Raw genomic sequence first — 17,606 nt, 5'->3', positions numbered from 1 at the left:
AAGGAACTGAATGAAATTTAGCTTTCTTACTGAGTTCTGAAATCTTAAAGAACTCTAAATTTTAAAGTCTTTACGAGGTTCATAAGGATTTCCAAAGGACTGGCTTCATGATGCAAGGGCAAAAAAAGATTCACCATGGGAAGTTCACAGAAGTTCTAGTTTTTTAGAGATTACATTACTATGACATGGAAAGAAACTGAGATTCATTTCCCAGAGAGGCTATGACATGCCTCCTTTTCAGGGTGAATGAAGTATAGAAACAAAAAGAAATGCTAAAGAACAGTAGTGAAGAGTAGGCACAGACTTGTACCACATCCTTCAATCTAGCAGGCAGCTAGTTTAACCCACACAAAATAGCTGTTTCTCACCCTAAGTTTTCTGACTGGTGGACTGGCTGATGTGACTTTTGTTCTGCATCTGCTGTCTGACAGACTAATGAAGAGCAAATTATTACTGCTATTATTGTGGTTGCTGCTGTTTCCACTGGACATGACATCAATTAGCACGGAAACTTCATTCAGCATTGCATAATAACCAGCAAAAAAAACATTTTGGCTGGAAGACTTTCATCAAGACTCTCTCCCATATGGAGTAAGCAAAGATTTTCAAAGGACCTTACAACACTCATCTTCCAGGACCATAAGGGGGTGGGAGATGAGTTAGCAACACTGTGAAACATGTAGTGTGGAAGTTTAGATATAACCCGAAGACACATAAAAGATGGAAAGCAATCTTTTTTCATGAAGAACGGGTCATACCAGAGAGCTTAGACAACTTGTGCAAAATGACAAGATTAACGCACAAAGGAAATGCGGCAGATCTGATTTTACAGAAATATTATTTCTGGGTTAGTGGGCGGACAAAAGTTTTCTCAACAGATTTTTACAGATCTAATCATACACAGAAAGTTCAAGTGGTTTCCTTTAGCCTCTACTTAGTGCTACTTTATAGACAGCATTTTGCTTTAATTTAATTTATCTAGCCTTTAGTGAGACTTTTGGTACTTTACAGCCTGGAAAATTATTACTGACACTGGAAATATGGTGCCTGGTTACGAATATTGCAATGAAGATATGAAGTTGCCAGACATATTGTAAACAGAACATAATTACAGTATTTACAGTTGAACATCAAAATGGGAAGAGATGCCAAGTGGCATTTCTCAGAAGTTAATATTGGGACTGATACCATCTAATATCTTCCCTAATAATTTGGAAAATGAAGTAAATTGTACATTGATTGAATACACAGTAGACACAAGAGGCAGATGAACTACAACACAGCAGGTGGGTAGGTTGAAAAAAAAACCCAGAAAGATCTGGAGATCTAAGAGGGAGGGAGAGAAGGGCGCATTTAAGAGGGAAGCTATTTAATGTAGACAAATGTAGAATAATAAGCTCAGAGAAAATTAACACCCATCTCAAGTAACCAAATGGGAAAATGCCAATTTTCATTAAAAAAAAAATAATCCAAGAGATTTCACAGTTTATTCACACTGAAAATTCACATTGGGGTATATGCATCAGGTTTGACAACTTGTTTGCTACATTCCAGCCTGATGTGATTTTAAAAGGATGAATAACAGATTCCCTTAAAAACCTGCCTTTTGAAATAAATTTTTACTTATTTTAAAATGTACACCAAATGCTCATAAAAGACCCAATTTACAGTCCTGTTAGCGAAAATAACATAGTAGTCAAGTAATATAAGTAAAGAGACACAGAAGCAGCACATAGGAGGTCCAAGTGGAGGTCAGGAAGCCAAAGCCCATCTGTCACATCCCATACTGTCACAGAGTTCTAAGTGTTCACCCTATGCAGTAGAGCAAAATCCATTGAATACTAGCCACTGATCTGTTGACTTTAGTTTAGAAGTTCAACTATACCTTGAGGAAAGCTATTACTGTATAAAAGAAAGTAAGATTCTGAGGGATATGTAAAAAAAAAAAAAGCCTGAACAAATACTGACACAAGCATCCTGTGTTATATGATACGATATACACTAATGAACCTTAATATCTGTAGGATGGAAATCGTCAAAAGAATGTACCCCTGCAATACAATTAACCTGTACTTATATAGATTCACTAAGTATAGAAAACATATTTTTGGACACAAAAAACCCCTGCATGGACTATATGTTAGAGAACTGCTCCTGGCTGAGAGTTTAAAGAGCCCACTATCTTTCCGTTCTCCCATCACTATTTGCTAACAATAACCATAGTACAAGCACATTAGTTTGTCACAGGAATGACTCATTACAAGAAAATATAAAAACTTTATCAATCTGAGTATTACTTTTCTTCCTAACACAGCAATCCAAATATAGCAGATGCATACAAAATGGCTGATGTGATAGCAATCAACAATATTTTTTTTATGTATGCTTAAAAACCTGCTTACCAAGGGGAGCCATATATTCTGAATCCCCTCACCGTCACTTCAGAGTCTTGAAGATAGATGCAGTTTGTTAGAAGAGACTGTACATTTTCATAGCTCTCTGGCTTCAGCTTAGAAACAGAGGGGAAATAGTAAAAGTCCTGCTTGATTAAGTCAGCCATGAATTCCTGGTCAAAGGTCAATTCATGATTTCCTGCTATCACAATCTTGTATTCATAGGGCAGGCTACCTAAAACAGTGAAAAACAAACAAATTATTTGTTTTATGGAAAATCTGATCAAAGAAAAAAAGACACACTCACAAACTATTATTGATTCCTATAATACACAGACATATTTGAAACAATTGAGCATATCCCTACTACGTGTTACTGTAATTCCTGGCGATTTCAGGTAAATTACATTACAGTCTTTTTCAGGGCATGCTGTGATTTAGAATGCTTAGCATTAATGTGTTGAAACTACTTTCAACTCATCAACCTTAAAAACCTGTCTGCAGACTTCTGCTCTACTATTTACTTCTGGTTAATTGCCATTTGTGCTGCAAGTATCACTTACTGTGACAGTGATGATAACTCTTTGACAGAAATTAGGGTTCAAAGAAGACCAGCCATAACGCTTCATAAAATAACATCAGCCGTCTTCTCCCAGAGCTGTGGTCTCTATCAGCTTGTACTGAGCGGGTCCTTACAGACTCAGAACTTGGGTAAGCCAGAGGGGTCTGCTGCCACCTTTGCCCTGGCATTAAGATCAAGCCTTTAAGCAAGACAGGGATTGGGTTTAGCTCTCCACATCCCACAGAGAAGTCTTGCAGTTCACCTCTATCCCAGATTTTTTTTCCTGCTCCATTTTCTCAGTGACTTCCTTGGATCCATGGACTATAATTTAAAGTGACTCATGTTCAAGAATATTTTACAACCTGTATTTAGTGAAAAACCTTACAACAACCTCCTGCTGAAGGCAAGCATATATATGCCCACAGATGTGGATTCTTCCTGAGAGCAGCACTGCAAATGAAACTTTCCACCTGACTCCACATTTGGCTATCAGCTGGATTTTGCCCTTGAGAGCAGGTTATCACCTGTCTGAAAGAGCTTAACAGAAACTTTCTAAGCGTATCTGAGAGGGAAAAAAGGCAGAAACTGTGTAAAGCTGCATTCATTGGCTTTGTTTCTGTACTATTAATTTGCATCAGGATGAAGACGATCAGAACGGAGGACTGGGACCAGAAAGAAATACTTCATTGAAAATGAGACCCACCTTACATAGCAGCAACCTTGTAATTTTTTATTTTTAAAATGTGGTTTTGATAACATAGAAACTTTTAGTAAAGATCCCAAGCCTACCTAGAGGTAGGATATTTAGAAAATGTAAAACACCAGTCAATACACAATGGCAAAAGTTGGCATGAGTAGGATTCAGTTATGGAAACAGAAGACCAAAAGCAGTGCTAGCCCAGAGGAGATGCCATGTGGCTGAACTCATTATTTGCCAAATGAAAAGATTTGGGTGACTCTGCAGCATAAGTTTCCGATAGCTGTAACAACTGTATTAGGAACAATGATTGTACAGGTTCCAGTCTTTCCTGTGGACCCAACACACAGGTGCCTTTAGAATATTTATTAACAGAAAGTCTTCTCAGACATTGTAAATTACACAGTGGATGCTGGAGATTCAATTATTTACCTGAAAGAATACGTGAGATGTAAATGTTGTTGGTTTGTTTTTTTTTTTAATGCTTAGCATTTTACAGATGTGTACTCCATCTCTGCAAGTTTTCCAGGTGTGTACACACGTGCACACACAAGTTAAAAATGTTACTTACATGCTACAATATGTATGGGCATCTACAGGCCTTAAAGCATTCTTGGGAAATAGGAAAATAAAGAAAATGCCGCAGTATTGTTAACAATTCCATTTCTGTTCTGTTTTGTAAATCTTTTCCAGCTCATCTGATCCATCCATCTAGCAGCCAAGAACCTGTACGAGCTGGTTATAGTTGTTGCTTCCACTAATGTATTTATGTCATGTTGCTGTCTGTGGGTGTTACTTAGGCAAATTAGCAAATTACTCTAAATGTACAGTTACATTTATTATAGTGGCGGCCAGAAGCGCTGCTGTAGTTACAGGTCTGTCAGCTTTTCAATTAACAACTGTGTTTTTGATGAGTTTGCAACTCAGGGATTTTTTTCTTTCATTCCCTAACAGGCAGCAACTTGCTAAACCTATTTCCCTCTTTGTCTCCACAAGCCCTCTTTACCCTTTAAATTTAATTTTTTTGTCTAATGGCTATTTTTTTCTGCTTGCATGTAAATTTAACAATATTTTGTTTAAACTTTGTTCCCTAGAAGACTTTAGAACATGATTCGCTTTTTACTCCAAGAGTTCTCGAAATGCAAAGTCAACCTTAGGTATAAATCTTTGAAACCCTGTTCTTGGCTGGGCATCGCTGGTGTGAAGTATACATGTAAGATGCCAGTTGAGTCACTGCAGATGATGGCCCTCAGCTATCAGACCACAATACTGACTATACATTTCCCATCTTCCTTGCTTCCAGTGTGATCTCCAAACTTACCAATGCTCACGCCAGTCCACATGCAGAAATCAACACTGAACGCTCAACAGCTCTTTGCATGCAAACATGGTCCTCCCACCACTGACCTCAGAGGGACCAACACCAATTGCAGCAGGACCACAGTCCGACACGGTGTGTCAGCACAATCCCAAGAAACGCTGAACATTTCAAGTACTTTTTACAGCACTGAGATCCATCAGACATTAGCAGTATCTAATCAATATTTGCCTGAAAACCACCTTAAAGCAGCAACTCTTTCCTACTTCTGACCTACAACTTCTTACTACTACTTTTTTAATGTTATTATTTAAAGTATTCTGTATTTTCTTATTCCATTACGTCCTTCCAACACAAATTAATGGTTGGACTTTATGATCTTAAAGGTCTTTTCCAACCTAAATGATTCTGTGATTCTATGAAATACATGGGGGTTTATCCCTAGACACAGACTGCTGCACAGTCTGTAGCCTTGGCTCAGTCCTTGGCTAGGACCAAGCCCTCCCCGGGAGCACACAGCCTAATAGCTGTTGTATGGCTGTGTTTCTACATGTGTCCATAGCTTTAGAACAACCACTTTTACATCTATTATTTTTTGTGTCACCCGCTCTTGATCAGAGATAATTCAGACACTTCCAGGCTGACAGTTTACTCCCTACCTGCTGGTGGGTGCTAATGACAAGCTGGGTAGAAAAGACACCAAGCACATTTCCTGTCCCTTGTTAAACAAACTGAGCTGAAAATGCTGAACTCCCACTCATGCAGGTTTTCGTGGCTTCTTGTAACAACTGCATTTTGCTAAGGAAGATTCCTACCAAAGACAGCAGTAGCTATAATGTACCCATTGCAGAGGGTTCCTTTCAGCTTCCATTTACAAACTCCACAAAACCAAGCTTTAGTAAAGGCACCACCTAACATTTTCATTTGCTAAGCTGTTTACCTTTTTCTTTTTGCCGCCTTCTTTTCCAAAACAGCCATATGCTAAACATTAAGTTCCCTGACTGCTCACCTGTGTGGGTGCCAATGGTACCACCAGAGCAACCTTGAGCATATCAATGGTGACTGACAGCCCTGACCTAACAGTGAGGGGGATATGACCCCAGTGGTGCCTCCTCAATACTCCCAGTGAGGGGGCTCACTGTTGAGGTGGGAGTGGATGTATCCCACAGTCAACACAACAGTGCCTGGCTGGTGCTGCGGACAGGGCTGTGGCTTTTAAGACCACAGAACCCTTTTTGACAAACAAGGACTGCTACACTAGGACGGCATTCCCCTGGCAAACCAGGGCAAGACCATCTTTGCCAACAGGTTCACTAATACAGTGGGAAGAGTTTTAAATTAGGTGTGTTGGCGAAGGGTTGTCATGCTGTGAAGAGGAGGCATGGGCGCAGTGAGGAAGCAGCTGGGGGACAACCCACCTGGCTCTCGCACTGCCCTTGTAAAAGCAGCCTCACTGGAGCTCCTCTCAGGTACCTGTATGCACACACACAGAGCATGGGGTACAACCAGGAGGAAGAAGGTGATGCACAGTGGACAGCTGTGAGATGTCTGGGATTATGGAGACATGGTGGGATACCTCACCTGACTGGCGTGTTGCAATGGATGGACACAGGCCTATCATGTGTCTATCGCAGGTCTATCAACTTTGAAACGTCACGGGGATCGGAAAAGTTCCCAATGGCTGGAAAAGGCAAATGTCCCACCCATCTTCAAGAAAAGGCAAGAAGGGAAATTTGAGGAACTACAGGCCACCAAGTCTCACATCAGGCCTGGGAAAATTATGGAACAGATCTCCTACAAAGTAGTTTTCCAAGCACATGAAGGTCATAAAAGTGATTGCGAACAGCCGTCACTGATTTAACACCAGTAAATCATACCCGAGACTAACACAATTGCTTTCTTTGAGATGACTAGCTCTGTGGATAAGGGAGAAGACTGGATGTTGTTCTCCTTCATCTTAGCCTTTGACACAATCTCCCATAGCATCCTTACAGCCAAACTGCTGAGCCAAAGATGGATAATAAGGTCAATGGAGTATCACCTCAAATACTGGGCTCACTAGAACCAGTGGTCCAAAGTCCACCTGGCAGTCAGCCACTAGAGGTATCCCTCAGCTAGTGATGCTGGGGCTAATACTACTTCCCTAACAGCCTGGATGATCTGATGGAGTGCACTTTTAACAATTCTGCAGACAAGATGAATTAGGGGTGGGGATCTGCTCACCCACTCTGGAGGGTATGTCTGCTATTCAGAGGAACGTCCAAAGGCTGGAAATATGGGCTGACAGGAACCTCATAAACTTTATCAAAAGCAAATGCAAAGTTCTGCACCTAGGATGGAGTAACTTCATTCACCAAGACTCAGCAATGTGTCTTTGTGGCAAAGACAGCCAACCACATCCTGGCCTGTATTAGTTAACAGTTAAACCAGCTGAAAAAAGGGAGTGATCTTTCTCCTCTATCTAGCACTTCTGAAGACAACATCTGGAGTGTGGTGTCCAGTTCTGGGCTCCTCAGTAAAATAAAAACTACTGACAAACTCAAGGAAGCCCAGCAAAGGGCCACCAAGATGGTCAGGCAATGTGGCACACAGGGAGAAGCTGAGATCTGAGCCTGTTCAGACTAGAGAAGATGAAGGGAAGACCTTCCTGCTGTCTGCGATTACCACCTCAGGATAAAGACAAGGCACAGCTAGGTTCTTCTTACAGGCACACACAGATAGAACAAGAGGCAAGAGACACAAGTGGGAAATAATTCTACTATGGATTAAAGATTTCCTTATGGCATAAGGAAAGAATTCTACTATGAGAATGGTCAGAAAGCAAATAGGTGCCCAGAGAAGCTGTTACATCTCCAGTCCCAGAGATATTCAAACTTAACTGGACAAGGTTCTGAGCAGCCTGCTCTAACTAGGCCTGCTTTAGACAGGAGGTTGGACTCAATGACCTCCAGAGGTCCCTTCCATCCTGTTTGATTCTAGGTTTCTGTAAGTCTACACTGGAAAACAGACAAGAATTTTAAAGAGCCTGTAATGCTGAAAGAAATTAAAAACTCATTTCATGTTGTGATTCTAATGGAACAAATCTATGGTAGACAAGCAATTTAGCAGGACTAGAGAGTATGTTCCATTAACTTTGGTATAAGTTTCTTGTGCTATCCATTTAGCAGATGAGTAGGACTAAATACCCAACTGATAGCCAATTAACATTTGATGCTAGCATATGGCTTTGCTGGTGGGCAGGTAGCAAACTTGGTATTAATACAGAAGCTCTATGTATACAAAGATATTAAATAAAATTTATGGCTGTCACAGGAATTCTGCACACATATCCAGGACAAAATTTCATTCCCCAGTAAAATTAAGGCAGCAAGCATGTAAGAAATAGATCTGCCCTTCAGGAGTGCCAAGAAACATGCAAGAACATATGCTATGGGAGTCAAAGATACATCTTAAAACCAAAAAAAAAAAGAAAAGTTATGAATTTTGGGGAAAGTTACATATTTTTTTCCTGTTCTCTTATTTTGACTAACCAAAACAAGTGTTTTTGCCCAAAGACCAGGGATCCCCCTATTTCTGGCACCTAAGAAGCTTCTGCCAAAATATCTCTATAACCTGGAGATGAAATACAACTAAACCTGGTTGGAAAAGTTTTACTTAAACAGTCTTCTGTATTAATGTTATTAAAATACTACTTGGATGGAATGGGATATATTTGGAAATTCATGTAGTGATTCTGACATTACCAAGGAAACAAAATGAAGAAAAATGTCAGTTTAAAATATTTTGGGGTGAATAAGAATTTCATTTCTAAGAAAAATTTCACTTTTTTTCCCTAAAATACGCGGGGGTTTTCTTCCCATAATGTCTAACTTGCAAGAAATTAAAATTATTTTCCTCTATAATCAACCTCTAGCCACTTCATCCTATTTGGATTTTGAATCTAACAGAAATATTTACACATCAAAATTCTGTCAAAAACACACTGGCTCCAATTCAGCCCTGGGCTTCAGGGCTTTCTCTTTCAGGCCACATCCAACTTTTGCCTTCTGCCAATTTGGAATGGGGCTCCAAGCCACCCTCTACTCTTTCAGCTTCTATCTTAACATGGGAGGAGAGATTTTTCCCTTCTTTCTCCTTCTTCTCTGCTACATGGCTCTTCACCTTTCCTGCCACATTTTCCCCTCTCTTTTTTGTAATCTGTCTCTGTACACAGAAAAATGCTGGAGACACATAATTTTGCACTTCATTTAGCTGTTGTAGCAAAGGGTATCTTTTCCTCACAGAAAGAAAACTTGTAGAAGTATGATGCTTTAGACTTCTGTACGCTTGTCTCTCAATATCCCTCTGAAAATGCCCAGCAGACTCAAAGGTCATTTACTATATTCAACAGAGGAGCAAAGGCCTCAAGGATAATTATATTCCCTTAAGTTTCCTGAAAGTGTCTAAGAAGGCTAATGCCTATCTGAAGGAGAGGCTTCAAAGGAATGAGACACCTTAAGTGGCATCTTCTGAGACACCTAAGAGCCAACACAAAGTCTAAGAGACAAAAAATTCCACCTTAAATCTCCTAAATCAATGTAAACTATTAATCTTTGAGATTATTTTACTATCAAAAAGACTGGGGTATCATATTTAGCTTATATATAGCTTATATATAGCTTATATATATATATATATAGGTATTATCATCTTACTAACTTCTTAAGTACATACATGGAGTTTCTCTCAATTACAGCAAGCCCTCCTCAGGAAATTTCTTAGCCTTTGCTTGCTCACTGTAAAAATCTAATAGTAGTTCTGGTAATATAACGTGTATAAGAATATATGTATTGTTTAGCTAGTAACATCTTTGTTTATTCCTTTCATTACTGCAGATTACTAATTAAGAAAATCAACTGAACATCTAATTTTTTGCATGTTTATGCACCAATTAAAAATTATCACAGCATTTCTTAACTTCTAAACTACAGTAGGTCCTTTTTATGGTGAACATAATTTTTACAAAATAACTTGAAAAGCTGGGGAACCATTACTTGAACTACAAACTGCATACTGCAAAGCACTGAACAATATGCCTTTGTTTGCTATTTCTCTGCATCTGAGTTTGTTCAAAGTAGAATTCTTGTGTGCTTAAAGGTGCATCCCATTCTATCAGCAAGTCATCTTCTCCGTAAACTGTATCAACACTGCAAGTAATTCAAAAGCAAATGCATGATGTTTATGGTCTAGGCTCCTCTTGTACTAAGAGGTTAGGTATCTTTATCAACCAGTGACCTCCTTTGCAGCTTACAATTGTTACCAGCTTGCAACTTCACCAAGATAAATGCAAACTTGTACAAGCAGATGTGCTTTGCTTCTCTCCTGGTATTGTACTGAGCAGAATTTTTAGTATTCATTAAAAGCAGTGACAATCATATAAGTGCCCACTTAATGCTTTCTCCCTCTCATTTCAACCTTTTAGAATACAGCAGTGAGTGATATAGTAAAAAGACTGCATAACTGTCTCAGATTGCTTTTTAGCATCTCTTTGACAGTTCTGTGTTTAAACACTGGGGCTGATGTCTGGGAAATTCACATTAACATACTTTTTGTACGGTGTGTAATCTGGAATAACACTGTAAATGAACACTCCCTCCTAAGTCATCTGTAACCTGCTAGCTCTAGATATTCTTGCACTGTAAAAGCCAGTAATTATATCAAATACTAAACTAGCGAACACATACAACACTGCTCACATTTGCAAAACAGGATTTCTTAAAATAAACAGATAAAGGCAAATTAAACTACAAAATACCTGATAATAGTCTAACTTCGGCTCTTTAATATACTGTGTTTTATATACATCCACACACGTTTAACAATTGGCCAAAATTACTTCTAAAAGAAAAGTGGCTTCCTTTTACCCTGGTTTATTTAATTACCCTGTAATTATGCAGAACCAACCCAATGCATGCTGCAAACTAGGCCATTAGAGTAGCTGTAGTGCCAAGCCAAAAGATATATAACTCTGTACTTTCTGTCCACTAGCGGTCAGAACCAGACACCTAGAAAACTGTACAGCTGCAAGGTTTGCCTAGATCAAACTTCTTTTGACATGTCCTCTTAAGATTATGGCAATTGGTGGTCTGAGAACCCCATCTACATAAGCCATAGGGTCCATTTTCAGAAATATTTTTTCTTTTTTACTTCCTGGAATAGTTAGAGTCTATTTTATATTATATATATAATATATATAAAAATAGTTATATATGTAATATATCTTTCTGAGGAGATAATTTTCTACAACAGCTTTTCTGTCCTTTAGAGTATTTTATTTTTGGCTTACAACATGTATGTGGGTACAATGAAAGCAAAAGAGATAAAAGAACTGTGTTAAAAAATAACAACTAAAAAATATTTTAGATTTCTGTGTGGATCTCTCTGCACACTGCTCAAGATTCCTGTGCAGATCTTCAGATCCCACAAAGGTGCTTTCAGTATCTCCCAGCTGTCACTTTCTGGAAGGGAAAACTACAAAGAACTGTGTGTCATGTCACTGTACAAGGTGCAGAGCACCAATAACAATGGTTAATGTTTGTGTACAGTGCTTTGCAGTAGGTGTTCAAAGTACTTTACTGAGAATAATTAATCCTCCAACACATTCATGTGGTAGGTGGATCAAACATCATTTTCACAATTTCACAAGAGGGAACAATAAAGAGGCTGTCAAATCTGAAGAGGACTAACTAGAATTTGGTTGCCTGTCTTCCTCAGGCTCTTTCAAATATCTCCGCCAGAGGCAATGACAGTTCACAGAATCACATTCCAGATCTTTCAGTTCTCCGATTGCTCTCTACGCTTCTGGACCACACTACCTTCCTAAAACTACACTTGTCTGCTGGTCTGGAATAAGACTGGGTATTTTTACTCACTTGCTTATTTTGGGGGGTTAGGGATCTCAATACTTACAAAAAATCACAGGACATTTTTAAGTGAGTCATGCCAGAAACTCCATCAGTGGAAAGACACAACCTCAGGATTAGTACAAAGTGCAAGAAACCTCCCGAAAGCATGCATCTGTTTGGAAGGAGGGATGAAGGAAAAATCCTTTAGTATCTACTGCTCCTCTATAGCTTCTACGGCTTCTCACCACTAGCGCAGAAGGAGTATCTGGAAAACAGTTGTTCTGGGTCATCTGCCCAATACAGGGAAGCAGCTTAAATATTTCCTGAGACTCCCAGCAGACAGTTTAACATTCAGAAATCTTCAGGACATACTAGCTCCCCAGAACTGGAGAAATACTGGAAGAGTGTGTTGCAGTGCAGTTTTCTGTGCTATACTGCCTGAGCCTTAACGTATAAACGGATCTGAGCCATCACACATTTAAGAAATGCAATAAAAACCAACACTTTTTTTAGTATGCCCAGTCTTTTAAAAATGACATCTGTTCTAAATCCCTACACAGCTCAATGTTTTTCACTGCATTTCCAAAGCCATTCTTTTGTAAATAGATAATTAGTGCTTAAATACTTCTTTCAAGGGGTTTCTGCATTAACATAAAAATAGTGTAATTACCGATGGTCAAAATGGCATGACTACAATTTATAAATTCTAATTTCTTTTGCTGCTCTGAAGCTGATTTCTTTTTCCTTCTTCAACATGATTTTAATCTGTTGTAAATGTGAGCATTATTGAACCTAAAAATATAAAATACCTGTTAAGAGAGGAAGAAAAATAACTACCATCATTTTGCAAGATTGAACAGTAAAGCAGAAGTAAAGCTAAGTCTAATGCTTCAGGCTGTTCTGAAGATATTTTATTTTTTATCAAGAACTTAAAAGTACAGATGACATTTATTGACCAAAATTAGCTGATTTTGTTCCACAATCTAATACTAGAAGCAGGTAATTCTAGTTGTACTAGTTAGTATAGCTGAGAAGGCATCTTCGCTCTAAAATACCTTTTACTCTGAAATAAAAGTATTATCCCTTGAGCAGGATCTGCCCAGGACAATTCCTGAAGTGCATGTCAAATAATTTAATCCGTTTTTCGTGTATGTGTACAATATGCGAGTAAGATTAACATTATCAGGAAAATACTCTAAAGAGCTAATTACTATTTTCCACTACAATGCAAAGCCACCTTCTATTTTTTTGTTTCAAATTTTGCCTGAACTTGAATGTCAAATAGGAAGACTGTATTTGACATTGGAAAATCTCAAGCAAACACACTGAAACAATGGACATTATAAAATGTGTTAGTTTAAGTAATCTTTCCAATCCATGCACAGAAAAGAATTCTCAGCGAGAACATGGAAGTATGTGTTGGAGCTTGTATCACAGATCAGCTGTTTAGTTAGAATTTCCAGGAAAGTAACCCACAAGCTCAAAGTGACAGTGGGTCCTGGAGCATACACAATTTGGAAATGATATTACAGACTTGAGCAAGGAGAATTACAAGAGCAACTGAGCCAAGCAGGCAATTTCCACTGCCAACAATATGGGAGATAAAAAATAGAGATGGTTTTGGAGTCGTTATTTGATAAGTTCACTAAAGGAGGACATGTGTCTTTGTATTTGTCCTACAACACATTAGATTTATATGCAGGTAGACAACAACAAAACCAAAAATAATTAAAAAGTTGAGGACAAGGAAAGTTACAGTGCATAGTGAGCTTGATATATGTTATATAATCTACCTTATCTTGTGTTGACTACATAGAATCAGAGAATGGTTTGGGTGAGAAGGGACCTTTAAAGATCATCTAGTCCAACCTTCCCCTGCCCATGGGCAGGGACATTTTTCACTACATCAGGTTGCTCAAAGTCCCATCCAACCTGGCCTTGAATATTTTCAATTATGGGACATCCACAAGCTCTCAGGGCAACCTGTTCCGTGTCTTACCTCCCATACTGTAAAAAAATTTCTTCCTTATACCCTCTAAATCTACCCTCTTCTGCCCCTTGTCAAGTCACTGCTGGCCCTGGTAAAAAGTGTTTCTTCATCTTTCTTCTAAGTCCTCTTTATACATCGAAAGGCCACAATAAGGTCTCCCTGGAGCCTCCTCTTCTCCAGGCTGAACAACCCCAGCTCTCTCAGCCTTGTTCCACAAGAGAGTGTTCCATCCCTTTGATCATTTTCATGGCCTCCTTAGGACCTGCTCTAATAGGACCATGTATTTAGAAAAAACTCCTCTGAATTATTTTTGGCTGTTTAAAGTGATGTCATTAAAGCCTCCTGGACATACTGAAAAATTAGCATATGTTCAAAGCTGTCATACCATGCATCCTTATAATGTCATTAGAAAGTTTCACTGGCCTCATGGCCTCCCATTTGGCCCTATCATAATACATATTTTGTACTTCATTTTTCCTGATTCTCCAGAATCAGATTTTCAAACTTGGAAGAACAACACAGTCACAGAAGAAACTAGGTTAAAAAAAAGGAAAAGATTAAATATAAAAACAGCAGACAGTCAATTCAGGAAAAGAAGGGAGGGAAATAACCAGGTTGGTACCATTGGCAGGCTTTGTAAACTGACTATTCATACCTTTTTCCCTTCTGTTTCTAAGCTACCCTGAACAAGGGTAGCAAAATAGAAATCTGACTTGCAAAAGTACATGATACTGCATGATTGGGCAATAAGAGGACAGATGAAACTGAATATAAATTCATGTAGAATAATTCAAGTGCTGGAAAAAATATACCAACTATAGATACACACTGATGGGTTCTGAACTAGGTATTTCCATTCAGGAAGGAGTTCATAGAGTTATAATAGGCAGTTTTATGAAAATGCAACCTCATTGTTCAGTCACAGTCAAAAATAAAAACAGAATAATCCAGAAGACTAAAAAGGAAAAGAGAACAACCAGGAAATTTCATTATGCCAGGGGATAAATCTATGGTGTTCTCAGATCATGTGCAGTTCTGGTCTCACCATTTTAAAAAGGATATAGAACAAAGAGATACTAAGAGTGACATAGATGATCAAAGGCATTTAAGGACTTCTAAACAGTCTTCAGCCTGAACAGTATCTTCAGGGCAGATATGGAAGAGCCTAAAAATTCTTAAGCTGAACAAAAATTGAAATTGTTCATTTGCTTCTTCCAGTATTAGGAAATACCCAATGAAACTAGTAGGTAAGACATTCAAAATAAGCGAAGTTCTTCACACAATCCAAATCATGTTGTGAACCCTTACACAAGATTGAGTTGGCGCTCAAAATCTGCATAGATCCAAAAGGCAATGAAAAGACTCAAAGAAAAATCTGTATATTAAATACAAAGTAATGCTGTGGCTTAGGAAGTCCTTGGACTGCCTACCACAGAAAGCTGAGAAGACATGCACATCCAGTTATCACTAGCATTTCATCTCCTCCATACGGTTAGGCAGCAGTCTTAGCTCTAGTAAAACCCCAAATTACTCCCTGGAAAGCGGGAAGGGGCTTCAAGGAAAAGAAAAGTGAAAGAAAACAACTAATTACCAAAAAGAATGAAGTGAAACAAAATGAAATGGAGGGCTTTAGGGATCAGATGATAAAAAGTGTAAAACTAGGTGACTAAGGGGCAGACAAAGCAGAGCACCTTGGCTGCTAGCCACAGTCAAAGACAATACTGAGCGAGAGAGACATCATCTGAGCTGGTACAGGCCTTCCTGTGTACCCACATACTGTTAGCCTAAAAAAGAGAGAACATATTTTAGGGTATGACTCAGCAAGCCAACGTGCCTCTATTAGCACACTTGAGCATGTGCTCAAAATAACCATAAGGTCCATGGAACTTAATGATGTTAATGTAAAATATACTTTGCATCAGACAGGCACAGAGAGTTTATGTAGAGCAGAAAGACAAATCTGACTTGCTGAAGGGCCTCCTAAAAAGATGAAACAGGCAGATAGTCCAGAATGGCACAGACCCAAGAGGGTATGATGGAAAAGAAAGCTAAACGGTAGGAGGAATCAATGCTACCCATGAAGATACGGAGCAAAAACAGCAGTAGGATACGTATCTAGTGCCTAAGAGGAAGCTGAAACAAAGGGAATGTGTACCAAATATTCTATAGCGTTTACTACAAGCATAAACAAAGTTATAGTGTAATAATGGCAAAAGACATAGATTTGACATAGAAGAAAATAACTAAGTGGGAAGGTAAGACCTGTGCTATGGGACAAAGGAGTGGAGAGGCAAATTTGGCAGCAGCAGGTAAGAACAATGGTGGAGGTAAAAGTCTATGCCAGAGTCCATCAATTACTTTCTCAAGAAACTAGTAAAATGTTAAGACAATGAAGAAGGAGAAGGTTAGGTAGGCTGGAATTGCAAAATCACTGCAGGTAGTAGAAGCAGCTATCTAGAAAAATCAGAATTGTTGGAAACTAGTGCCTTTCACAACAAAACAGACACCCAGCAAAAAATTTTGAAATTTCTTCCTCTTAAAGAGAACACTTTTAACCATTCACTATAGATTTTGCAAACACCCAAGGTATTCAACAGTTGATAAATTGTTCATTTAAAACAAAAGATAACTTTTTAAAAAGCTAAGGTTTCTCTTTTGAAATCTCATTCACTGCAATTTTAAAAAAAAGTTTACAGTTTTAAACTGGAACAAAAGTTTAAATGCTAACTGAATGAAACATATGTAGTGATGCCAAACTGTTTTTCTATTGGACTTTCCAGAACAAATTAAAAAATTAAGTTACGTTTCCCATTTTTTCAAATTGCCAAGAAACCAAAAAAAATCTTTAACTTAATAAATTTGCATACCTCAAAGATGCTCTTTCAAAACTCTAACTCAAACTACCAAGATCACCTTTTCCCAAACTGCACACCACCATGAAATTGGAAGCATGCCTGAAAAGTCAGAAAATTAAGCCTTCTTTTGGAATAAAAATGATGAAGAGACCATCACAGAAATGCCCTGGGAAATCTCCCTACGATACTGAGAGGATTTCAGCTTACAGACTTCTTCAGAACACTGTACAGCTGTGACCAGCAGGGAGGCAGATGGAGAACTAGAGAGACAAAAACTGTGTGGCAAGTAATATGTGTAGCCCCCATCCTTGCTCACTAGCAATATCCCAAAGCACTTTTCTTCCCACACCAGCAGATAACTAAAATGGGTATTATTTAGAAGGGATAACCATATGGTTTGTATAATCTTTATATGCTATTTTTAGTATGTTATTATAATATATGGTAGAGACTTACAAAATGGGATTAAAATTTGCTTTCTGTTTTACAACCAAACGGTTTAATTTGGGTACAGAGCAAGAGGTGAGGGCACTATAAGAGAGCGTGTTACTTCCACATGCTGCCCCTACCTTAACACTCACAGAACAACACAATTGTTCTATGTGGGACACATTATTGGGTTCCCAAGCTCAAATATTTGTCAGCTTTGCTGATAATTATTTGCTAGCAAATATTTATTTAAATTGTGAAGTCCTGACTTTTTTTTATATTCCATTTCAGCCTACATGCATCTGTCTGCTTTGTGCCTTCCCAGTGTGGAATGCTGTATTATGTAGCAAAAAAAGACAGGAAAAATGCAGAAATACCAACTACAGAAAAGAAAATCAACTTAAGAACTGAAATCCATTACTCTTGTCCTTTCTCTCTCCAACTTCTTCATTTCCTCTTGCCCTTCTACTATTAATGA

At 38.4% G+C, this 17,606-nt stretch overlaps 1 protein-coding gene across 1 annotated transcript in view; it reads right to left on the bottom strand.

Moving 5' to 3' along the window:
• The window catches only part of MPPED1 (metallophosphoesterase domain containing 1), a 63,822-nt gene that overhangs the window by 25,112 nt on the left and 21,104 nt on the right, over nt 1–17,606 (bottom strand). Inside the window, exon 4 of the mRNA XM_055809198.1 lies at nt 2,403–2,628. Within this exon, the coding sequence (XP_055665173.1) occupies nt 2,403–2,628 (226 nt within the window). The remainder of the gene's footprint in view (nt 1–2,402; nt 2,629–17,606) is intronic.

This window comes from Falco peregrinus, chromosome 6 (genome assembly GCF_023634155.1).
Source record: "Falco peregrinus isolate bFalPer1 chromosome 6, bFalPer1.pri, whole genome shotgun sequence".
Classification (NCBI taxonomy): Eukaryota; Metazoa; Chordata; class Aves; order Falconiformes; family Falconidae; genus Falco; species Falco peregrinus.
Note: the sequence above shows the minus strand (reverse complement) of the source record. Positions and strands in the feature narration are given on the sequence as shown.